The sequence below is a fragment of the Cydia pomonella genome, chromosome 5 (assembly GCF_033807575.1).
Source record: "Cydia pomonella isolate Wapato2018A chromosome 5, ilCydPomo1, whole genome shotgun sequence".
NCBI lineage: Eukaryota > Metazoa > Arthropoda > Insecta > Lepidoptera > Tortricidae > Cydia > Cydia pomonella.
Window position 1 is genome coordinate 8,367,632 of NC_084707.1, and position 26,247 is coordinate 8,393,878.

The following is a 26,247-nucleotide window of genomic DNA, read 5'->3' on the forward strand; positions in this document are numbered from 1 at the left end:
ACCTGTTGTACCTGGGTTAATATTATATATCTTGAAAATGGTTAAAATCATAAACATGCGAGATAATTGTTAAAATCACCGAGAAATACATTAGAAAAGTATGGTATGCTTGAAACGGAATATAAAACGTGTCACGCACGCTCTTGTTCTTCTCTCCTCGTCCCCCGCCTCTCCCCCTCTGTCTGTCTGTTCTGTCAAGTCCGTAAACTCGGCAAAATCGAATTTTCCGTAGTATTATTTTTCAATTGATTTGTATGAAAGAAATATGCAATAATGCATAACCCTAATTTGTAATTCTAATGGTGACGTGTACAAAAGCCATTTTCAGCAGTTGTTGTTTAAATTAAGTGTATTATGGTGTCTAACGAGATGCAGTCGTCATTGGATGATTTAGTCCAATATACACAGCTATTTAAGCCTGTAGCGACTGTTCTACAAGGGACAGTGCTGCCTTTTCTCATATTATATCCCGTGATATTTTATTCATGGATTGTGGTGTACGGTTTCGAGGATAACGTTGAGGCAGGTTTCGTGGTCGTCGCTGTCGTGGCCACGATTCAAATCCTTGTTTGTTTATGTTGCTATTGGAGTGTCCACATTCAATGTTTCCTGTCGTGTTCTAAGGTATGTGTTTGTTACTTTGTTTTATTTTAGTCTTAGTTTTTATTAATTCAGGTAACTAAAACTAGTCCATAATAAGCGTTGGCTGCACATTTCTGTTTCTAGTTTAAAATACTGAAACATATGCTTAAAGAGTTTGGTGTATCTTAATTGTGTTATAAGCATGTGTTTTTTACTATGTTTATTTAATATACAGGTAAAAGACCCCATACAAGCTGAAATTGTCAAAGTTGTTCCAACTCCGAACAATGGATTTTCTGAAATTGTTAAGTTGCATCATACTAAGGTAAGTCTCAGAGGTTAAATGTAATATTCATTATCACCAGATATGAGGCAATTGTTTCTACTTTATGGTGATAAAAGATAAATAATTCTTTGTGAGTTTACCTATTTACTAATAAAGCAATGCTATCAGTTTTAGTGTTTTTAATAAGTATTGTAAAATAAAGTTTGCACATATAATAATATTATATGTATTTATTTTAACAAATGATGGTATTTAAAAGTCAGTAGGTAAATTAGGGACCAAATGTAAAAATGTAATATTTTATGTAAAACAGATTTATCCTAATTAGAATAAAAACCATCAAGGAAATCAATCTAATCAAACAATGGGTTAGTTTGTAGCATGTTTACCTTAAGGGAAAATACTAGCAACAATGTTTTAAATACAATTACAGTAGTAAAATTGAGCTTTGGTTTAATATATTTTTAAAATTTCAGTCCACAAAGAAAGGCAGTCTTAACCCTGATGTATGGTTCATGTTCCAAAAGAGTAAATATGTTTATGACTGGGATAAAAAGACTTTCAGCACAGTGGAGTTCCCCATCAATAAAACACATGACCACTACTTGGAATCCAAGGGGTATGCAGATGATGAAGCCATTGAAATGGCAGAAAAGGAATTTGGGAAGAATGAGATGATTATGGTAAAGTATTGTGTAAATGATATATTTTGGCCTAGTTTGGAGCCCCTCTGGGCAGCGTTCAGGACAGAGATTTCAAAACCATCTGGGTAAAATTTCAACTTATGAGTCAGGCATATCATACACACTTATTTTTTAAATAAAGATTATTTTCTTGGTATCTGGGGATAAAAAGTGGTTTCATAGGAATAAAGATATATGTCATGTTTCTGAGTCATGGGTGTTTTTTATGTATTTAAGTATTTTTTAATTGTTGTCTAAGTACTTACAACACAAGCCTTATTGAGCTTACTGTGGGTCTGAGTCAATTTGTGTACTAATGTCCTATAATATTTATCTATTATTATTTATGCTATACATTTTTGTTTTAGGTGGTACCAGAATTCATGGAACTATTTAAAGAAAGGGCAACAGCACCATTCTTTGTGTTCCAAGTGTTCTGTGTAGCTCTCTGGTGCCTTGACAAGTACTGGTACTACTCCATATTCACTCTCGTCATGTTGGTCATGTTTGAGTGCACTCTGGTCCAACAGCAGCTTAGGAATATGTCAGAAATCAGAAAAATGGGCAACAAGCCATACAACATTAACGTTTATAGAAACAGAAGATGGCGACAGATGCTAAGTGACCAGTTGGTGCCTGGAGACATTGTCTCCATCACACGCTCAGTGAATGAGAACCTTGTACCATGTGATATAGTTCTGTTAAGAGGTTCCTGTATAGTAGATGAATCTATGTTAACTGGCGAGAGTGTCCCACAAATGAAGGAGCCTCTAGAAAATGAAAAGAACACACAACAGCACTTAGAGCCAGAAGGCGACGGAAAATTACATATGCTGTTTGGTGGAACTAAAATTGTACAACATTCGTCACCAAGTAAAACATCAGGCCTGAAAGCACCTGATAATGGTTGCATTGGTTATGTCATTCGGACAGGATTTAACACATCACAGGGTAAACTTTTAAGGACCATTTTGTTTGGAGTCAAAAGAGTCACTGCCAATAATTTAGAAACATTTGGGTTTATTTTGTTTTTGTTAATATTCGCGATCGCAGCCGCTGCGTATGTTTGGGTGAAGGGCTGTGAGGATCCTACAAGAAATCGTTATAAGTTATTTTTGGAGTGCACTTTGATATTAACATCTGTTGTTCCACCAGAACTGCCTATAGAGTTGTCTTTAGCAGTGAACACATCTTTGCTCTCCCTATCGAAACTAGCAGTATTTTGTACAGAACCATTTAGGATACCATTTGCTGGTAAAGTTGAAATTTGCTGTTTTGACAAAACTGGCACGTTGACCAGCGACAACTTAGTTGTAGAAGGTGTAGCTGGCATCGGTGAACATAAAGACGCCACTGTCATTCCACTCTCTGAAGCTCCTATGGAAACAATACAAGTATTGGCATCTTGTCACTCACTCGTTCAACTAGACGACGGAATAGTTGGAGATCCATTAGAAAAGGCCACTCTGAAGGCTGCCGAATGGAATCTAACTAAAGGGGACGCTATAGTGCCAAAGAAAGGTAAATCGCCCGGTCTGAAGATTGTCCACAGAAACCACTTTGCAAGTGCCCTTAAAAGGATGTCGGTGATCGCCGGTTACCAGGTGGCCGAGCGAGGGTTCATAGAGACTCACTATATCAGCAGCGTCAAGGGCGCGCCAGAAACAATCAAGTCTATGTTGAAAGAGGTTCCTAGTCATTACGACCACGTTTATTTGACGTTGTCGCGCAGGGGCGCCAGGGTCTTAGCATTAGGTTATAGGAATTTAGGAAAGTTAAGCTCTCAAGAAATCCGTGATTTATCAAGGGAAGATATAGAGTCCGATTTGACGTTCGTCGGCTTCGTGATCATTTCGTGTCCACTGAAAGCGGACTCGAAAAAGGCTATAGCGGAGATAGTTCACGCGTCGCATTCTGTAGTTATGATAACTGGTGACAATCCTTTAACGGCATGTCATGTGGCTAAAGAGTTGAATTTTACGCAAAAGGAAGTTCTCATTTTAACTCAAACTAAAGAAGAGTGGGGATGGAAATCTATAGATGAAGAAGTGTTTTTACCATTAAAGCCGTTTAAGACAAGTAAGCAGTTGACGTCTAAGTTCGATCTGTGTGTTACCGGCGAGGGTCTGAACCATCTGAATGAGAGTTATTACAAGTTCATGATAGAGCTGATGCCTCACATAAAGGTGTTCGCGCGGTTTGCGCCGAAGCAGAAGGAGTTCGTGGTGGTGACGTTGAAAGCCCTCGGGTATTCGACCCTGATGTGCGGTGATGGCACTAACGATGTCGGAGCGCTGAAACATGCTGATGTAAGTACCAAATATCTTGTAATATAGGTACATATAAAAATCTCCAGTATGAAAATGTATGTACGTAATGTTGATGTTTAGTAATAAATGCATGATTGAAACTCAAGCTACAAAGTTACATTATACAATAAGGATTAGACACTCATAGATACCGAAACCGAACTCCAAACTTTTATATGTGTTAAAATTGTTATAAATATGTCTTTCTATTTAGGCATTATGAACAATGAACCGCCTTTATTTCGTGCAAGTGGTAAAAAAAACTGGCCAAGTGGTTGGCGGACCAAGCTTATTCTAATTAAGAATAACTAATTACAATACGGTTGTTTCCAGTTTTTTGAAACGCTTGTTTTACGTTCTATATTAACCAATAGTTGCCCTAAATTTTAACTTTTGCCCTAAGAACGGCTTTAAATATGTTAAATTAACAAAATATATTTTGACCCATGCTTTCGCGCCCAAAACGCTCTTTGAAATTTGTATGACGTCACAGTTTACGGTTTGACACAACTATGTACATACCAAAGAGTAAAGTAAGAATATAGGTACTACATACACACGTAACACCAAGGCCCGTTGTCTATAGGGAGCGTGCATGAACTGTAGGAGGCAGCACAGGAGCTGTCAGATTTTTGGCGCGAGGCGTAAATGTGATGTTTATGGTTCCGATTCAGGCCACAAGATGGCAGACCCTCCAACGCGCACGGTCCCTATTCTCAGTACAAAATTTGATACTCAAACCGTAGCCATTTAGGTGGTGGGCAAGCTGTGTATGCGTGCGTGTGGGTAACCTAACTAATAAAATATGTTTTCTGTAATAATTGAGTTATTATATATCATAAAGTATCCATTATCCATTAGCATTTCTATGATGTTAATTTTAGTGCAGTTATCGAAGCTTCAATTAATTGCGCATCACAAAAATGGCTATTGGCTTGAGTATTAAATTTTGTACTGAGAACAGTGAGAACCGACAACGGGGGTTACGGGGGCCTACCGCAAAAACCGAAAATACGTAATTAGAATGACAGAGAAAAATGCCCGCAATGACGAACTTCGATTTTCGCGGTTATAGCCTAGGGTCAAACCGTGAGTTGTGACGACATCAGAATCTTCAATGTCATTTCGACTTGGGTCACGTAACGTGTGCTAAAAGATATTTTAAATTCAATATTTACAAAAAGATGCTCATTAGAGGTCCACTAAAGGTAGTTTAAAATGTTCTTATAATTCATAAGAATTTATTGGGATATTATTCTGCCCTAAGATTTGTAGATGGAAACAACCCTATTCACTTACTACCGAATATAAAGCTATACCACCGAATACCTTCGGCCGTAACATGTTTTTTATACCGAAACCGACATAGAAACTTCGGTCCGAGACTAACAAGGATCATTTCTATTCTTTTTGGGATGTCATATATTTGGAATCAAGAGACGTCACCATCAAATTAATATTGACCCATTTCATTCAGGTCGGCGTAGCGATTCTCGCTAACGCTCCCGAGCGCCTGCGCGAGCGACCAGCCCCGGCTCCGGAGCCCGAACCCTCGCGGCGGCCACGAGACCCGCGCGAGGCCCGCGCAGAGGCTCGGGCCGAGGCCGCGGCCAGGCTTCGCCGTGCTATGAAGAAGTTGGAAGAAGAAGATCAACCTCAATTGGTTAGATTAGGGGATGCCAGCGTCGCCGCGCCGTTCACTAGTCGGCTCTCTAGTATTTTGTGCAGTGAGTACATTATCACTGTCTTTCAACTAGTACCATCTTGATGCTTCCGTGAGACCGCTACGAGACACTTCGTTTTTTTCATCAAAAATTCCACAGAAATAAGCGTACAATTTTTATAAGGCTCTTTATTGTTAATAATAATGGAATTATCTAACGTAGCATGGTCAATACTTATAATTTTATTTTTCTTTCTAATGCTAAAAAAACGAAGTAAACCACAGATTATATAATAGTTTTTACGAACAGATACTTATCTCTCAAAGAAAACGCAAATACCTACCGTTTTAATACCTACACAAAAACACAATGGAGTGACCGTCAACGCGCCGCTCCCCGCACCGCGCGCACCGGGGCGCAACGCTAGGGTTGCCGACGCTTAGAAATTATTTTACAAATAAGTACCTACTTAAACTATAGATTCTATATAAAAGATACCTATATACCTACCTACTTAATAATAGGTACAAATATAAATTAATTGTCAAACTAGCATTATAACTTGCCATTAGGTGTATAAAAGGATAGCGTCCAATAACTATTAGCGACATAAGTAAATATACTTTATTTTACATCATTCTGTTAAAAAAAACACAGAAAGCGAAATACAAGTTTAAGACTACTTAGTTTTACCTAAAACCCAGCGGTCTTACTTATCGCTAAAAAGCGATCTCTTCCGAACAACCAAGACCAAGAGGAGATATGACCTTTTAAAATTATTCGCAGACTTATAAGAGATAAGTGGCACTACGTAATTATAATATTCCGTTTATGCGTTTCATTCCGACGAGTGACTGCGAATAATTTTAAAAGGTCATATCTCCTTGCAGTAACCGCAGTGTTTACGCCGTTTTATAAACTGCGCAATGAACCCAGCAAAAAATAATGTAAACCTTCGTGTAGGTATTTTAAAACTACGTTACTATAGTCTATTTTTTTATTCCGTAGACTAAAATGACAACCACAAATGTCAAACGTAGAAATAATGTGACCAGCTTAAAACAAATAGTGCTGATCTTTGATTTCGGTTTGTGAATAACCGATAAATATTAAATTAATTTTAGGTTCAAAATAAACAATGAATGAAATCTACTCACTACATGATAGGGAGTAAACAATAAGTAAAATCTAGTCACTACTAATCCACTCAAACATTTAATAATTGCATTATGAGCTCCGAGGTGACTGTTAATCTTACAATAAAATCGCTTTTAAATATTAGAAATATTGTGTATAGACCTGGATACAAACTTTCTAAATGCCTCAAAATGGTGTTACATGCCTATATAAGTAACTCCCAGTTTATTTTCGGTTAGTACGGGTTGTAGCACATCACTATTTATAAGACGTAAAAAACTAGCAACACATGAAATGTCATTTTAGTCTACGGGATAAAAAAAGCGGCCAAGTGCGAGTCGGACTCGCCCATGAAGGGTTCCGTACCATTTATGACGTATTAAAAAAACTACTTACTAGATCTGATTCAAACCAATTTTCGGTGGAAGTTTGCATGGTAATGTATATCATTTTTTTTTTTATAGATTTTTCATTCTGTTATTTTAGAAGTTACAGGGGGGGGGGGGGGGGGGGACACACTTTTTTTCACTTTGGAAGTGTCTCTCGCGCAAACTATTCAGTTTAGAAAAAAATGATATTAGAAACCTAAATATCATTTTTAAAGACCTATCCATAGATACCCCACACGTATGGGTTTGATGAAAAAAGATTTTTTGAGTTTCAGTTCTAAGTATGGGGAACCCCCAAAATTTATTGTTTTTTTTTTTCTATTTTTGTGTAAACATCTTAATGCGGCTCATAGAATACATATACTTACCAAGTTTGAACAGTATAGCTCTTATAGTTTCGGAAAAAAGTGGCTGTGACATAATCGGACAGACAGACGGACATGACGAATCTATAAGGGTTCCGTTTTTTGCCATTTGGCTACGGAACCCTAAAAATTGACTATATACGTTTAAAACTACGTTAAAATAAACATGTACCAAAATTTAGGCTACCTATTTAAAGTAGATAGATATATAACAATTAATTTGTCGTAAATAAATATTACATCTTTAAAGAAATTCAATACCACCTAAATAGCTTGCAAGTATCGTAATTAAAAACAATAACAATAGATGTACTTATATTGAGAATGTCTACTTATGTACATTTCCTATCTATCGGATCGGAAGAGCAAAAACGATATTTTTTATTAATTTTGTTGTTTTTGCATCCATTCACACTACAAGCTGTGTTGTTTGTTCGTGACGAAGACATTTATTTCGCATACATTTTGGCATATTCGAGCGCACGGCGCGCTTGACAACCAACTGGCTTGCTTTTGTACCGTGAACGGGACGAGATTCGTAGGTATAAATCCGAGCTCGCGCGGAGAGTTCCATAGGCCTGGTAAAACTTAGAAAAAGATTGTCGATTGCAGACATCGCAGTTAGCCTTTCAAGAGTACTGTGCACTATTATCACGATTGAGCTGCCAAAGTTTTTGGCACACAAGGCACTTGCCATTGAAAATTATATATGCAGTTGAAGAATTCATGTACCTTCTTCATGTATCATCTTACCACCTCCCACAAAAGGTCCCATATTAACATAATTAAAGGACTATAAATAAAATAGTATTTATTACTGAGATAGGGTACAGTTATTTTTAACATTAGATTATATCTCGCAACTCAGCTTTTAGCCACTCTTCTCCAACAAGGTCCCGCTGTTAGAGTTATTTTTTCTTCCCACCTGCAGAACTGTGGTCCTTTCTTGGGACTATATCCTCTAGGGTACCAGTTTGTAATTTATTTGCTCCTCTTTCCTTCAATTAAAGAATTAACAAAGAATAACTAGTCAAAGTCGTGAAAATTATAGTAGAAAAATACCCCAGTATGCATGACTAGGCGATCTGCTTGATGTTTTTTAAATTCATAACTTTCTTTACAGTTTGCCACATCATCAAGCAAGGGCGATGCACACTTGTCACCACTCTCCAAATGTTTAAGATCCTAGCCCTCAACGCCCTTATACTGGCCTACAGTCAATCAGTGTTGTATCTTGACGGAATCAAGTTTAGCGACACACAGGCGACTCTGCAAAGCTTGCTGCTGGCTTCGTGTTTCTTGTTCATATCGCGGTCTAAGGTGAGACAGTTATCCTAGATTTACTATATTCTTACCAACTGACCTGAGGTGACTACTACTCCAACTTTGATACTCGTAGTAGCTAGTCGGCAGTGAGGCTGCTTATGAAGCAGAAGGTCCCGGGTTCCAATCCCGGTCAGGGCATTTATTTTGTGTGTTTATCACGAATATTTGCTCCTGAGTTATTGATGTTACCTATAAATAAATAAATATTAGGTTAAAAATAAAAAAATTACATTCAATTCCATCTATTTATTTGCTTCGTCTTAAATCAGTTTAGGGATTGCCAACTTTTAAAAATAACAACCTGCTGCGTAAGAATTCTTCTTATGGAATTGCATAATGCATTCGGCATTAATAAGAGGGAGGGTTTGATTGGTCTAAATATTAATGATCCTTTTTTGGGAGATATAGTGCGCCGAGCCGTAGTCGTTTCGCGACTTTCCGATCCTTGAGACAGTTTTCTGAATGACAATGATATGTAAAGTTTCATCTTATTCTGATATTAAAAAAAATATATCTTGAATTTATCACATGGTTAGCCATACCAAGCTAACTTAGCAGGGATTTTGATAGCAAAGACTGTGCATTTGTAAGTGTTATTTTAAATGTCAAACTTGTATAAAATTGTGACGTTTCAAATTGCACTATCTGTGCTATTAAAATTGCTGCCGAGTTAGCTTGGTTTGCCTCTAGATGCTAATTGAAGTATCGAATACTTGACGTATTTTTTTAAATACTTCTGGTAAAGCCATGACGCGAATGTTTGGCGTAAAACATTTGACCTTTTCATAAAATGTCCCAAACGAACTTTCAGCCTCTAAAGCAGCTGTCGAAACAACGTCCGTTGCCGAACATCTTCAACGTGTACACGATAATGACGGTGCTCACACAGTTCGCCGTGCACTTCCTCTGTCTGGTTTACTTGGTCCGTGAGGCCACGGAGCGGTCGCCTGGCAGGTAATATTAAACACACAATTTCAGTATGTTAGAAACTAGCAGGGGCCCATTTTTCGAATGGTATTAGACTAATATTATTAGTGTGTTGCCATGGTAACTCCTACGATTTGACAGTTCGTGGACTAATAGTATTAGTCTAATACCGAGAAATGGGCTCCAGTAGAGTAGGTACGTAAAAAATATGACACTGTTACTTGGACATTATAGAGTAATACGTGACCATTTAAATTTATAATAGCATTTCATTTATGTCCAAAATTATGTTTTAGCATTATGTTGTCACATTATAAACACTGGGTGCTGGAAGAGGAAAAATGAATCCGGCTACACAACCAGATTTATAGATGCAATCATGAAAAAAATCCTAGTGATTACTACCTACTGAGTGATCCTAGGATTTTTTTTATCTCTTTTAGTGGCCGTATTTATAACCTGGTTTTGTAACGGGCGAGTATTCCTTTTGCTACGTTAAAATATATCGAGCAAGCTGGATAATCTCAAAATTACGACGTTTTACCTCCAGGCTAATTCGAACGTACACTGTATCAGAATAACTTCTAACTGATGTCATTCAGTTATCGTGCATTTCGCTCGTGCTTGACGTACATGAATTGGCGCGGGCATGATACATAAGCACGATAACTAAATAATATGATCGTTAAATGATTTTATCCACAGAGACACGAAGCCGAAATTGGACATGGATCTGGCAGAAGACGAGGAACGCGAGTTCGCGCCCGACCTGCTCAACAGCACCGTATACATCATATCCATGGCGCTGCAAATATCCACGTTCGCGATAAATTATAGGGTATGTAACTGTCATAATTGTTAACTACTAAGTAAGGAAAACATATTTTATAGATTTAAAGCCTGATAAGATTCTATTTACCCTTGAGCTCTAGTGTCGTTACAAGCAGCTTACATATGGCAATCATGTGCGTACGTCATGTATAAGATAGATAGATTATCCGTTGATATGTTTAATAAATACAAATAATAAAATGACAAAAACATTTTTTTACAAAATACAAGTAGAAAAAAAAATACATTGAAATACCATTCCATACATATAAAAATGCTGTGTGCGTCGCAACAAAACAAACGGGTTCCAGAACTCTTTTGTTTACTCTGAATTACGCTTCACCCCATGGGAGAGGCACTGATATTCAGCCAGGACCAGATCACGTCAACCAAGATACAGTGTAAAAGATTGTAATATTCAAAATTAGTACTTACCTAAATACCTTGTTTATAAAACTAGTGACATAATTACCATTACATAGTTACGATGTTGAAGTATGCTTGCATAAGAGAAAATTAATGTTTTATACATAAATATAATTACTAAGACAAAATAAAAATAAACTAAAATAGTATATTAGTAAAGAGACGGTTGAGGGACGCCCAAACTTTGCTTCTCCAAAAGGTATTTTTCTAAAGGAAATTTGAAACAATGCTTAGTTTTCTAAGTTTTCATATGACGAATAGGTGGAGAAATATTGTTCCAGCACCTAGTTGCGAGATACCAAAAACAGCCTGTAAAGTTAAAGCAAAGATTTTGTGCGGATGTGGTTCCAGAAGACATTGTCTGGTACATGGAGTACCGTGTCGTTTATATCGTCGTTTAATCAAATAAATTGTCAGTACGGTCACGTCTGAAAATATCGATACGAAAAAAGTGCCAAAATATGTATACACGACTTTATTGCGCATATATTAAGATAGTGCATACATATTTTTGGGACTTCTCTTCGTATCGATATTTTCAGACGTGACTGTACCGGTCATGTCAACAACTAAAAAAATGCCAAAAAAAATTAAAAAAAAAATGAAAATTTATACAAAGATGAAGTGTACTGTATAATTAATTCTACACGCCTAGACTCCTTAACTCAAAAAATCTTTTTAACTTAAGATTAGTAGTTAAGTTAGAAAAATGCATGTTTTTTTGATATGATTTTTTTCCAATTATGATTAATTTCCAAACATGGTTTAGTGGAATTAGTTAAATTTTATGAAACTAAATGTTTTATCGTATTCAAATTTTTTTTTCTTGCATCTTTGAAAATATTTTTTTGGAATTTTTGAAGTCAAATCGTTCATAATCACGAAATCATTTGTTCGTGTTTACTTCGGTGCCAGTAAACTAAATTAGCATCACTGAAAATCTGCAACATGGCAAAGGTCAAATAAAATCTAGGCATGGTATAACCACTAATTACTAAAAGGAAGAAACATTTATACATTTAGAAAAGCAAACCAAGATTGAAATATTAAAGCTAATTTTCGTTTACAGCGCTCGAGTTAATAATATTCGACCTTTTCTGAATGCTAATTCATATTTATGTTAAAACTGAGTGTCAATAATTAATTTTTATGCACATACCAAATACTTTGCGATTTCACAAATCTACATCGCGAAAAATGCATCGTATTTTATCTATTGTGTCGAGTTCTTTGTACCAATCGTTTATGTTATCGTTTTTCCTTCTACTTTTAGGCCATAGTTTTAGTTCATGTAAAAGCAAAACTGTTAGTATATTTTGAACTCTATTTCTGTACTTACACTAAACTCAAGGGTCGGTTGCACCAAACTGTCTGTCACCATTTACTTTTTGAACGCCAAGAACACCTAAAGTCGTCGGTACTAGTCGTGCGCACAGCGCCAAGGACAACTATAGGTGTTATGGCGGACGCTGTCCAAGTAACTTTCATACTTTCGTTCGGTTCGTAAGGTTTACATTAGCTCCCTTGCGCCCGGGATTTTGGCGTTTGAGTGATGTTTGAGCTTATGAGATAAAGCGTTCAAAGGGTTAAAGTGGTCGCTAATTTTGATTGTATGGGAATTTTTATAGTTCACTGCTGAGTGACTTTGATCAGTGGTTGTAGCAATTGGCTCGTATTCTATGTAGGACAATTTGCTTATTGCATGGTATATGATAACTAAATTTGAACTCTATATATCCTAACCTACGGTATTTGCGCAGGGCGAGCCGTTCATGGAAGGCCTGCGAGACAACAAGCCCCTACTGTACAGCATCGTGGTGTCCGGCGGCGCCGTGTTGGCTCTAGCCGCGGGAATACTTCCCGATTTGTCTAGTATGTTCGAGATCGTATACTTCCCGCCCGATGTAAGTGACTTTGAACTCTATTACCCTAAGTTACGGTTGATATTGGCACAGAGCGAGCCATTCATGGAAATCTTGCGCGACAACAAGCTTCTGTTGTACAGGATACTAGCCGATCTGTCTAGTACGTTCAAGATAGTCTACTTCCCGCCCGATGTAAGTGATATTCAACTTTACTATCCAAAGTTACGGTTGATATTCACACAGGGCGAGCGATTGGAAATACTGCCACATCTTTCCAGTATGTTCGAGATTCCTGTCGGTGTAAAGTGATATTGTACCCTATAACTAGCTACTAAAGTACGGACGCTAAGCACGAATAATTTCCTACATTGACCCGCCTGTTCCTATCTCTTTCGCATACGCATATATTGCTGTCTCGCTCGCACAGCGGCATTGATCGCCATCATGGGCATCAAAGGCTTGCAAATACAGATTTCAGGCTGATTATTCCTTTAATAGCGCCACCTTAGCACCTTGTTTTATCTTACCAAAGCGTGTGTGACTTTGTTTCATAAGTAACTGACCACTGGTACAATTATCTGGTTGCAATAAGGCTTACAACTGGTCCGATACTTGAGCCGGAGATATTATTCAAGTTAATGTTAACATTCTATTTGTTCCAGTACCGGCTCATCCTAGTCCAAGTCCTAATAGCGGACATGGTGTTCGCGTACCTCGTGGACCGCGCGTGCCTGTGGCTGTTCGGCGAAGGCCGCTCGCTCGCGACCTAGCGTCCGGTCACAAACTATTTTGTACGCTCGCCTATTGTATTAAGATTCATTTTAAACGTATCGGAATGAGAATCGACAACGATGGTAATGTTTAAATGTATGTATAGGTGCTGCCACTATTCGTTTGTGCGGTACGGTACGGGCAGTTTTTTCAACCCTTTGTCAAATTTTCCGAGGTTAACACATTCACTGCCAGCGACCCACTAGGCTAAGTTTTTCCCGTTTTTAGCTCGCGCTGGCACTGAATGTGTGTGAAATATATATTATTATAGGTCATACCGAGTAACTTAATTGTAGCAAAGAGAATTTGAAATAGAGGTGTATTGTCAAAGAAAACTTTGTTGCCACATAAATATACTAAAGATGGCAGTAAATTTATTGTAGCTACAAAATTTTCTTTGACAATCCACCTCCATTTCAAATTCTCTTTGATTGTAGGACCAATTCTCTCATAGAAAACGTTGACATCTGATCAGCCAAAATGTATGAAACAGCCAATCGTTTGCCCCATAGTAAATGTCACAAAACAGCGGAGGGTTGAAAAACACCCTGCATGGGCCTGCGTCTTAGATAGTGCCCAAAATGTTTAGATTTTTTTATCGTATCATTGCAACAGGAAATCAATGGTTGAGGGGTTGTGCTTAGGAGGTGCCTTTCTGTTGCCTTCTGTTACGCTGTCTATTCGTCTTACTTCTGATTATATTCGTTCTCGTCTTCAGTTAGTATAAATAAACAATCACCTGGAGAGAAAAGTTCTATATAATAATAGTAACTCAAACTCATACAAGAGTGTTTTCTTTCCGATACGGTTATTATTAGTATCTAAATTCGTATCAATCTCCATGAGAGTTGATCTCGTATCGAGACTTGATATGACGCTCAAATATATTATTGCATTTACCTGTAAGTATGCAGAGTAGGGCTCGCACGACTAGTCGCGACTTTGAATCACACAACGAAGATCATCAAAAACTAATAAGAAAATAGCACTATTCGTACTAAGATAAAGCCTGACCAGTAATATATGATTACGCGCCATATTGCGGAATTTCATTGGAACTAAATATTTCATACTAACCTGAACTGTCACCCTATATATGAGAATAACAGCGCCCTCTTGACAATGATCATATATTTCTGGTTGGGCTATACGATGTTTTTAACACTTTAACGACGCCTATCGAGTACGGCGCGTCAGTTCGAATATTGTGATCGAACTTTAGTAACCTTTGTATGAAACTACTAAAAACGATCGAATGCTGTGTATGGCTCACAGTGAGCCGAAGCAAAAACACTATGTCCCAATGTATATTATTGTTTTGTGCCTTTCGGTTGACAAAATATACTTAAAGTATTATGTATTTTATATCTTTTGCAATTATGCAAATAATTGATGTTACTTATTGTGGTGATACGGTCTAGCGACTATTAGTGTCGAGTCCAAGCTAATGAATGTGTCAGTGGTATTCTATTTATGTACTAAATGTGTAGTAAATTATTAAAGCATTGTCTATTTTGGGCCCGAGGCATGTAAGAAAATAAAGTTTTCTGACAAACACTTAATTTTATTTAATGCCTGATCATGCTGCTGAGTATTGAAAATTTTGACACTTGTTTTCACTTGTGAATTTCACAGTCAAATTCATAGGCGAAAACACAGTATTTATAAATATACTAGTGTTTCCAAAGGCCGGCGTCTAGAACGTCTAAGCCGAGTCCGGCGTATTCAAGGCCGAGACCGCCTTTAAGACCGAGACCGCCCAGTCCGAGACCGAGTCCGCCGAGTTCAAGACCGAGACCTTTGAGTCCGATCGGCGCGATGGGGACAACAGGTTCGATGATAGCCTTGCTGACGACGGGGGCCGGCGCCACGGCGAGCTGCGCGGGGTGCGCGGCGGGGCCGATGCGCTTGACGACGGCGTTGAAGCCGGTCACGGGGTCGGCGGTGTAGTCCACGACGCGGACGGTGCCGTCGGGCTCGGACAGCGAGTAGGAGCCCTTCACGACGCCGCCTTCGCGCTGCTCGGACTGCGCCTTGTTGTCGCCGGTCAGCGGGTCGCTGACGGCGTAGTTGAAGCCGTAGGACGGGTTTGACTAATAAACAATTTCTTTTAAAATACTTTCGGAAGCCTTTCAGTCAATCAATAATAGATTTGCAAAAAAGGTTAGGTAATTTACTTGTCGTAGTAAAATATACAATTGTTTCACCTTTTCAACTGTGTACCTATTGTTATGCTAAAACTCTTAGTTGCAAGAGCATGCCGGATGGTTAGTACAGTCTCCATCAGACTTAGCGGAGCGACTGACGCCTTTACAAAGGTCAAATTAAAATGAACAATGAAATCTGAACTAATTGAGATTGAATCAGTTATCTTACCACACTGCCGACCTCAACACCGATGCCTTGGCTGATGATGCCGCCGGACGGTGCGCTATGGACGGCTCCCAGAAGGCAAACAATCTAGAACAAATGTTGCATATGCGTTAATTAAGCACTCTACTCTTAGACACAAAAAAATCTACTGGAATTTAGACGTTGAATGTATTTCAACGTTATTTCTCAATTTAAAACATAAATTTCTAATTAGCTAGTGGCTTAACGAATAACTTCTGTTCTGCTGAATCTCACACCCGAACAGGTGGTGAAGCAGCAGAAAACCGTTGTGTCGCTAAAATGATTGTTAGTTTGTAAAATTATTATTATTGTATCTACAGTCGGCAACCTTTGCATACAAATTTCTATGCAGGGGGAACTTTTTCTCTGCAGTTGACTTGTACATAATGTTAGCCTGTAGTGTATGTATCTATGCGAGTGCTGGATAAACTTTCTTCATGGGTCGCCAAAAAAATTAAGAAATTTCAGAGAAGGGGCAAAATTCCAGCCGAAAGGCATTTTGAATTGAAACCCTTTCGCGGGCCGGAGGGCCGAAGCCGCCGGAGCTGGCCCGCGAGCCGTTCTTTGCTCACCACTGATCTGTGCCATCTATGAGCCTTAGTCAGTAAATGATATTTGATTTGATTTAGGTACCCCTATTTGAGAGTTAAAGATTTTTACTCGCTTGTACTTAGTACCTACATGTTTTCAGGAAGTTTTTTTTTTATTGCCAGATCGAAATTTCGTCTAGGATGATGTTATCCATTAATGGAAGTTGCTGGTTTCAGCTCAGTTTAGTGCTTTATCTTCATAGCAATGAAGTTTTATCGTAAATTTGGACGCTAAAAGTAAATAGGTACAAAATATACATAGCTGAAAACACTATGCTGAATGACTAACTGAAATCTCAGGAAACATATCCGAAAAGGGACCGTTAAAAAATGATATCTAAACTGCGTAAGTACCTAGGAGTTGTAACAGGACCAAATATTTAACAGCCAAAACATTTTTTTACATTTGTGTTTTTAGTTCAAACCACTTTAAATGCCAATTAGTTATAAGTAATTATTAAGTTATTTTTGCACGTATTTAAAGGCCCATCCTGTCTACGATATCGTTTCTCGTACAAAAGAAAACTTACCGTAACGTGGTGAAGCATGTTGACTTTTTCACAGGTTCACCAAATTGTTCCTCAAAGCAGCAGTTGTAGTATGATGTCCCGTCGGTAAACCAATTCGTTTATATACTACAGCATGAGCCAATAGCCAATACGTTACCCTTCGGATGTTCACGCTTATTGACTATTCCAATAGATGCGCTGGAACGTTTTCGTAACGTGCGCCTTAGTCAAATGCGATCCGTTGTTTCATCAGATTTTTAAAATCAGTATTTTCAAATTTTTTCATGACGCGGCAACCTTGACATGAGAAAACTTTTGGCGACCACCCTTGGCATGAATCATTTTTCGCCACCCCCTGCTCTAAGTTGTTTCCTTTGTTATTTTTTTTTCTTTTTGTTTATTACGTATCTAGGCTTGCGAGCCTTGCGACCCCCTATACGTTGGATCCCCAAGAATGTCGCGAGCCACAAATTGAATAAACACTGTTTGAATTGTGCATGTATATATAACTGCAACTTCGAGTGGGCTTTTTATCGTAAACTTTCAGCAATTAGTCAATCGGTAGTAAGTGTCCTTGATAACGCAAGGATTTTCCTCCTCCTGCTCGTAATACATTTTTATTCCATTCTGCTAGGACCTTAAAAGAATGTAAAAAAAATATTATTTGCACAATAAAGGACACAGAAAAAGTAATACAGCAGTTGTTTTTAGGGGAGTTGGCCCATGGATTGGTCATGGAAATCTGTTCCTGGCTCGCGGTCTATAACGGCTTGACGATGTATAAAAAGGTGTCATGGTTTATGGTATGTATGGTATACTGAATATAAAAATAAAGTGGACCTACAATTACTGTCAAGCCTTAGGTAATTTTTAATTTTAAAGTTATACCTAATACATGACTATCATTTTTCTAGATCGTAAGCAGCAGCTTTGTCATTTTACAAAGTAAACAGAGGAGAGTAGGCTACTTGTCTACGCTTCTACGACTGTTACGCATAAGTACGAGTAGAAACCGAGCAAAGATATACAACTTTGTTTACTTTAGAGAGTCGCCTGTAGTCTCCACAGACGGTAGTACGGCGGGAAACTAAACATGTTTTTTTAAGGCAACTGTAATTTCCTGCAAGTAATCGTCATAGAAACAGGTTTCTTGTAAAAACAGTTGCTGTCATTTGCTTTCATATAACATCGCCGAATGATTGGAAATAAAGTATTTGTGAGTGAATTGGTATATCTACCTACTACTTATTCCGTGATATCTAACGCTACCCGAAGGTAAAGGAATATGAATCTAGGATCAGGCATGAGCAATGGGGGGAAATGACTGAACGGAATAGTCTTATGTATGTTTCAGTAAGAGTAGAAGAGAAAGCGCTGTTATTGTTTGTCCTTGTCACAGTTTCATTTTTTTATTCCCCACCGTAAACCGTTTAGTACGGTTTATAGTGGGTAACAAGTAAGCCGACCAAATTACGTAGGTTATTTTTGGGATATGTTGTCAAAAATATTAAAACGTGTTTTTAATTTTGTCGCATTGTGTATGTTCTGTCCCTCACGCGTATAGCACATCCTACCATCTATATATGTAAAGGAATCTCACGCTAGAACGGTCCGAGTCCGGGCCGCGACGTCTGACACTTCGTTTTCTATGATGGGTGATCGAGATCACGTGATGGTTGCAATAGGAAACGAATTGTCGGGCGCCTCGGCCCAGATCCGGACCGTTTCTATCGTAAGTCATCCTTAGAGCGAGCATAATATTTTTTTTTGCCCTAAGGTTGACTGGTAGAGAATGCCTCATGGCATTAAGTTCGCCTTTTGTATATTAAGTTTTTTTTGTGAAATAAAGTTTAAATAAATAAACCGGCTCGAGGGGCAGTATTCTGGCTCTTCGGTGATGACCAAGAATACCTAATTAATTAATAATAATAGGTAAGTAGTGAGATCGGTAGCTACTAGCAGCTAACTACCTATTTTTCAAAAAGTTCGGTGATCTACCCCTCTTAAGCGATATTAGTAGGCACACACCTACGTAAATATCTCACCAACCACTATAAGTAAATATAGACAAGAATATATAAAATTACCAAGAAATACTTATGCAGCAACAGGCAGTATTTATTGTCAAAAAGCGATATCGTTGAGACAACATTGTAAGTTGAATTGAAATACGAATTAAAGTGTTGTCACTCAGTTAAAGCTTTTTCCTACTCCTCTACTGTTATCTGTCATTTAAGCATTCATTAACACGAATATAAGAACATACATAAAAGGTTTCAAGAAAAGTCTATATTGTCTATTCCTCATAAAAGCTCTTGTGCTTTTAATCGCTATAACGTTACTGCGATTAATGGCTACCAACCTAACAAAACCAAAACGAATACATTTTTAAACTAAGTGCATTGCTGCCAACTTACAAAATATTCATTTGGTTGCATAGTTAGCATAGCATAGTATAGTTACTTCATAAGTCAGAAACACGCATGTGACACCTGTAATATAGCAACACCCATAGACTACGAAGACCGCTTAGCGTTGCTTGTTAGTCTCCGTAGGCTACGGTGGCCAAAATTGAGAATAAACTGTCCAAAAATTTAATTTAGCAAGTAGCAAGTACCAGGGCCTCATGAGTTACGAGAAGGTGTCGCTAACCGGCCGGCCGCGGCCCGGGCGGGCCGGGCGCGTAACAAGGTATGCTCGCGCGTCTTGGCTATATACTTTTGCTTTGTTTACCTAAATTAAGATTTATTTTTGTTGACTCGTAGGAAAAATATTGTATGCAACGTTGTCTAAGTAGGTCAAAAAATGCTCGTGGCGTATTCCTTTACAATGTTCGCCTACGCCTTCGGCTCCGGCTCACATTGTAACTCAGGCCACTCGCCTTTTTTGACCCTTCTTATACAACTGTTGCATAATAGTACATTACGATACAAGTGCGAAAAATAGGAAATTCAAAATGAGTGGCGATAAATTAAAACATGACCGAAGGGAGTGTTTTAAATCGACACGAGTTGCGAATTACCTATTCGCACATGTATCGTACAACGTTTTACAGTACATATGGCCCTTTAAATGATTGACACAGTAACGTAATATGCTAATTTGCGCACTAGTGCGGTAAAGTAGCACCATATGTACTGTAAAATACTATAAATGTACTCACGGTAAGGTTCTACATCGCATACAAATTTAAAACATCGAACAATCAATAAATAATCATAAGATAATGAAGTAATAATTTCTTCATAACTCGCAATGCGAATAACTCACACTAAAATGATTCAATTATGCATAATTGTTCCTATCGCAAACTTATAAATATTCAGACCCTATTTATAAGTTGTTCACCTTGTAGTTGCAAATTAATTGAAATGGTTTGTAGCTGTATTTTTAGCGTAAAAACTAAGTGCGATATGATCTTGTTTTTACTGGATATTAATACGCATATTAAGTAGGTATATGCAGGGTGAGCATTCAATCGGGCCAAAACAGAGATGTATATGAAGACTATGAGCTGTTTATATACCTACTATTTATTTTTAATGTAAATTTATATAAAGAAGCTTGGGTAATACGATAAAATGCACAACTAGGGAACAAATCAAGTTTGCATTGTCTAACTGATACAATGCAATTAGTGTTCCTATAAATCATGCGTCTAAAGTAAACAGTTAATAGTCCGCACTTTTTCTGTAATAAAATTGTTCATACACTTATTTATAGCTCTTACAAACAATATAAACATACGTGTGCTAACTCAGACCAAGAGCATTAAAGTGATGTTCATTATTAATGTTTCGGTATTACCTTACGAGGCTCGATATTAGACATGACATGATATCGAACCCCTTTACAGTAATAGAGGATTTTTACTGAGCAAATGCATAAATATATACTTCAATTTAGCTCTGGTGCTGAGATAGCACATGTATGCTTATAAAGTAAAAAAGTTTTGGGTAAAAAAAACATATTTGATGCAAGCTTTTACGCTGACTGTAGTTTTCTTTCCACTGGCAACTAATACTCATAAGACTATTCTAACAACCCAAACACAATTAGGTTGCGTCATTGACATATCTAAGAACGGGCCTTACGGACAATAAGAATGAGGCCAGTACAGCGGTGTCATGTACACGAATTCGAGCCAATCGCGCAGTCTAACGCCGCAACGTGATAGGTAGATGAGTTAGCATCACGCGCGCGATTGGTAGCAACTAGTTCCATTAGACTGCTGTACGCTTGGCTCGAATTCGTGAGTGACACCATTGGACTAGCATCATTCTTAGTGCCCGTAAGGCCCGTCCTTAGATATATATGTCAATGGGTTGCGTTGTTTTATCAGAGTTCCAATGGCTACCTCCTGTGTCCATCATCCACCATCAACCTGTCATTGGAAACCGGGAAGCGGGTCAAATTTACCTTGCAAGATTTGACTACATGTGTCCACACAGACAGATAACTGGACAGGTGGAACTAAATACTTAAAAGCCTGTAAAATGGCATAATGTATCATAAATAAAAAATACTCATATATGCAAAATCCGACCGAAAGCGAAGCAAAAAAAAAAAATGATTACGAAGGGTACTGCCGACTAGTCGAAAAATAGTTAGCATATATCCTATTTTTACCTACTTTACCTATTTTTACTACATTTTGACAGTTCGCCGGTGGTACAGGCAGTTTCTAAACTTGGTAACACGGTTGCACTATCATTACGCGTCATTAAAATAAGTCGAATGGGTACCATTGGTACCAAGTAACTTAATTACGTAGGCAATAAATTTGAATAAAAAAGTTATATGTCACGTCAGTTCTAAATTAATAAAATGAAAGCAATTAGATATGCTCGAAAGCTAATTAAACCTAGAACATCCCAAACTTAATATTGACAAACGGCGGTAGTAAAAGTTTAAATATGGGTGCAGCACTGGTCGACCGCCTCATTACCTCTTTTCAGGCAGAACACTCTTTCCACTCCGGCAACGACTTACACAAATTCACATTTGCAATCAGAGCCCGGAGAAAAGTTCCTCCGCTCCCCCCCCCCACCCCCTGCCGCCTTTAATTAACAGAAAGTGGTTCATTAGAGCTTATTCATTAAAGCAAGGAGTAATTAGCGAACTCTAATGAATGCTGTAATAATGTAAGAGCCGTCGGACTGCGGCTCTACAGCCGACTTCTAGATTAATCTAGAACTGGGAATAATTTAGTGATGGTTTTTTTTATAATTTGATGCGGCGGGGTTTTGATAGGTAACCGTTCGGTTCTGGCGTGATTTTAAATCAGGAGGTTGGGATTTAGATCCTGTCTTATAGCAACTGTTTTTGTGGTTAAAGAGACATTGTGAGGAAACCGGCCTAATGGGTAACTATTAAAAAAAGTCCCAACATGTTATGGGTAAGTGTGGGGATCTAGATATAGCTCTATTACTCTTACAAATGAGAGGTATATGCCCAATAGGTAGTCGGTAATTGGTCCAAATGTCTTCTACAAATCGATGTTGGCACAAGTCATTTCGGGTGCGGGTATATTTAGCGAAAATGGTGGGGGTAGTAACGATGACGTCACTGGCGGTACAAAGATCGCTTTTTTTAAACATGCCATGTAGGTTATCAAAAGAAAGGGCTTTGTGAGTAAATTACAAATATATAACACACTATAACATGTTCACTATTTGGTAAAAATATCAAAATTCAGAGTTGACTTTGAAACTGCTCTAGATTGAAAACGACTGAATGGATTATTCCAGACTCTGAAAGTGTGTAGTGTGTGGTGGTGGGTACACGTTGTATAGGTCATACTGAGCAACTTTTACTACCACCACCCCCGAAATCGCCATCATATATAAACATCAGCCAGCCAAAATCTATGAGAAAGTTATTTTTATTGTCGATTTCGGGGTTGGTATACAACATGTACCTGATGTACCCACCCCACTTTCAGTGGATGGTGTAACACGTTGTATAATGTCTAAAAATATTAATCAGATATATCAAAAAACAAGAGAAATACCATCAATTTGAATAACAGTATAATTTTATATTATAGGAAACTACTAAAATACTATACAGTAAACTACTAACGTTCGGAAAAACGGGTGTTTTCCCTGTGGACTATATAATACGTCGATTCGGGTAGGTACCTATATTTTAGTTGTACTAATGTTTTCTCCATAAGCCATTAAGAAGTAGAAGTAGGTTGGGGTGTGACGGAAATAAATGGACTTGCAGAAATTGTAAGTCCATTTATTTATTTTATGATGTCTACAGGAAAGTTGCATAACGCTAACTCATGCTTAAAAGTTTCTGACCCGCCTACAATTCCTTAGTGTAAGTAAATGTACCTATTCGTCAATTAAAGTGTAATTTTATATCTAAATTTGTCATTCTCTTCGATCAATATGGTTGAATTTTATTCAACCAATTAACGCAAAATAAACGAACACCAAGCGTAGCCCAGACCCAGAGCTGTAGTAATTTAACTTAGAAATTTACAATTTACATAAAGAAAACACCGACCAGTCTCGCATGTTCATTAGTATTCGTCGAAAGAGGTAAAGGGGGAGGGGGGTTGTCTTAAAGATGTCAGTATAGCATGGCTGGCTGGCCAGAACACGCATAATGATATATGCTGACATTATTATTGTATCATAATAAGCCCCGAACTAAAGACAACGTACGGTGATGCAAAAAGGTTTGTTATAAATTCTAGTGCGGTTGCAAAATCCGATGTGGTTGGCGCGTTGCTACATGTTCAGTGTTTCTTTGACTGTGTCTAGCTGTGTTGTGTGTCTTCTGTCTTTTACAAGAAAGAACATACTTCTCAAAACTGTTTAAAATAGTAAATTGCCAAAGAGAATTTTCATAAATTGCAAAGTTCTCATGAAATGTTCATGAAAGTAAACTACTTTGTGAATTTGCAATAAAATATTGAGTATTGAGTTTTTTTTGCACGTTTATTGTTAAACCTTCTTACAGTTAGTTTCGATTTCTATGACGTATGACATATACGCCAATGGGTTACGTAAATTTTAATGAAACAGTCGTCAGTTATTAAGACATTGAGTAATGTTCATTAATCAGAACGGGAACTTTCTAAGTGGAAATTTGCTTGATAATTTTTTCATGAAAGTTTCCAGAAATTTTGAGAATGTTATTTAAGCTAGTATAGAATGACATAATTTTAAATGATTTTTATCAGGAGCTCCACTTTAGCAAATATCAAATTGTGTTTTGCAAATGCTTACTTAAGAAATCGAAATCACTAAAAAGTCATTTTCAGAATAAAGTGCACCTTGTACTTTTTTTTTTAAAACCTAACAAATGTTGGGTGTTTTCTACTCAAAATCAAGAGCACTATCGATTTAAGCAATAAAAAAGTCCCACTTTTAAGTGTCAGTTTTTTTAATCCCTTTTTTCCCAAATTTTCCTTCGTAATTTTGAAGTCAGTTTAACATGTAATAGTTAGCAGGAAGGAAAAATAACAAAAAATAGATGAATTCTTGATTAGGCACCTACTTCTATTTATGAATAGGGAAACCCGGGCAACATCTAATTAAGGCCCTTAACTAACTCTTTAATATTTACGTTTTAGTATATCAACGTGCTTATGAGACTTTCCTCTTCCGTTATAAAATTATAGTAGGTACAATTCTGTACAATAATGGCTTGAAAAATACGAGCAGTATATCTAGTAAATATGATAGTCGTACTCGTAGTGGATGTCTATACTCGTAGTATATATATATATATATATATATATATATGTTGGGAATCGTGGGCGTATCATATTACAGGCAGCACATCAGAACCTTTAGTCCTAGATGAGGGCTTTCAATGAAATACAAAATCACTCGTTACATTTCTTATCTTAAGAGAACCAGGGTTTGACCCAGGAACCGCAACCGACGTCATCTTCTCCCGTTCGTTCTTATCTCAAGATTGATTGACAGCATAACTTCATTTCTTCTGGAATTCAATTGTTTTGACAGCGCACTCGATGACGCCTTGGCGGCACTGCGTTGAACGCCACTCAGGTGTACGTAACACCCTAGTTTGCTCTATTCTATTTGTCAAATATGGCGTAATAAAATCTTAAAGGCGATAGATGGCACAATTCAGCCATTTTCCGACACATATGTTTAACAATTTCTTACTTCATGTACATAATACTGTACTTTTTTTTATAATACTCTGTTCTATTACCATCGTCTCAAGTTTTTTTTTTCAGAGCTATCCACCTACTGAAAAATCTGTAGGTGTTATAAGCAGACATAGAAGTTTTTGTGGCAAAAACGAGTGAGATAAGTCAGTCATTAATAATAAAGTGATGTAAATGCTATTTGCTGTTAATTACCGAGAAATTTCAAGAATGAAAATGAATTACAAATCTTTACATTTATTTTGTACTTAAATATAAAAATATAAACCGTAGTATACAGTGCTAAAAGAATATTCATTCGTTCGTTCATTTCTTTATTTATAAAATAGTACATTTTACACGTCAAATAACTAATTACACTTCAATATTATAGCATATTATGAAGATAATTACATTTCAATATTTTGCAATTATTATAATCTAATATTTAATTAGGTTTCATTTAAAGTGTTTGTTCTGTATATAAAACGACCAATATATTAAAGAAGATATCGAACGTGTTGTGTATTTTGCGGTAGCTATCTTCACTTCGTAAAATATAGGTGTATAGGTGACGTTAAGGTAACATCGATAACAGACATGTCGATATTTCATTTTGTCAAACACTCTATTTTGCCACAAAAACTTCTATGTCTGGTTATAAGAAATAAGGCTTCATAGCATACTAAAACCCTATCTTTATCATTAAATGGTATGTCAATTACAAAATTACCCAAATTAAACTAAATCGGTGACATACCTAAATATATGAGGTAGACTACGTGCGCAATATAGACCGATAGGCGCACCTACAGCCTGCACCAAAGAGTAAAGTAAGTATATAGGAAAAGAGAGCACTCTTAAAGCATTGTAAGGCAACTAATTTCGAAGCGCTATCTCTATTTTGTATCCGAAACTATGTAGCTATGTGCTAGTTAGGTGTGTGTGCGTTCACATCAACATATGCATCCGTATGTGTAGGTACTTTCATACTACATAATATTAGGTCTACTTGAGCGGTTTACAAGGTAATTTTTTGTTTGATTTCTTGTA

At 37.3% G+C, this 26,247-nt stretch overlaps 2 protein-coding genes across 2 annotated transcripts; one reads left to right on the forward strand and one right to left on the reverse strand.

Moving 5' to 3' along the window:
- The first annotated feature begins 197 nt into the window (after positions 1-197).
- Positions 198-15,118, forward strand: LOC133517638 (endoplasmic reticulum transmembrane helix translocase). The gene is made up of 10 exons (XM_061850990.1): positions 198-624; positions 818-907; positions 1,345-1,551; positions 1,920-3,860; positions 5,338-5,587; positions 8,539-8,735; positions 9,553-9,695; positions 10,374-10,506; positions 12,686-12,829; positions 13,453-15,118. The coding sequence occupies exons 1-10, from the start codon at positions 355-357 to the stop codon at positions 13,558-13,560; spliced, it is 3,483 nt and encodes a 1,160-aa protein (XP_061706974.1). The 5' UTR covers positions 198-354; the 3' UTR covers positions 13,561-15,118.
- An 89-nt stretch (positions 15,119-15,207) lies between these two features.
- LOC133517642 (adult-specific cuticular protein ACP-20-like) lies at positions 15,208-22,120 on the reverse strand. Its single transcript, XM_061850993.1, has 3 exons — positions 17,076-22,120; positions 15,938-16,021; positions 15,208-15,654 (listed from the first exon to the last, which is right to left on the reverse strand). The coding sequence occupies exons 1-3, from the start codon at positions 17,091-17,093 to the stop codon at positions 15,235-15,237; spliced, it is 522 nt and encodes a 173-aa protein (XP_061706977.1). The 5' UTR covers positions 17,094-22,120; the 3' UTR covers positions 15,208-15,234.
- Between the last annotated feature and the right edge of the window lie 4,127 nt (positions 22,121-26,247).

What these genes read in the sequence shown, in the direction of transcription:
- LOC133517638 (XM_061850990.1), top strand. Translation starts at nt 355, where the DNA reads ATGGTGTCTAACGAGATGCAGTCGTCATTGGATGATTTAGTCCAATAT. An exon ending in GGAAGAATGAGATGATTATG is followed by an intron (nt 1,552 to 1,919) that starts GTAAAGTATTGT and finishes TTTTTGTTTTAG; the next exon opens with GTGGTACCAGAATTCATGGA. An exon ending in ACGGAGCGGTCGCCTGGCAG is followed by an intron (nt 9,696 to 10,373) that starts GTAATATTAAAC and finishes TTTTATCCACAG; the next exon opens with AGACACGAAGCCGAAATTGG.
- LOC133517642 (XM_061850993.1), bottom strand. An exon ending in GTGTTGAGGTCGGCAGTGTG is followed by an intron (nt 15,655 to 15,937) that starts GTAAGATAACTG and finishes ATTGTTTATTAG; the next exon opens with TCAAACCCGTCCTACGGCTT.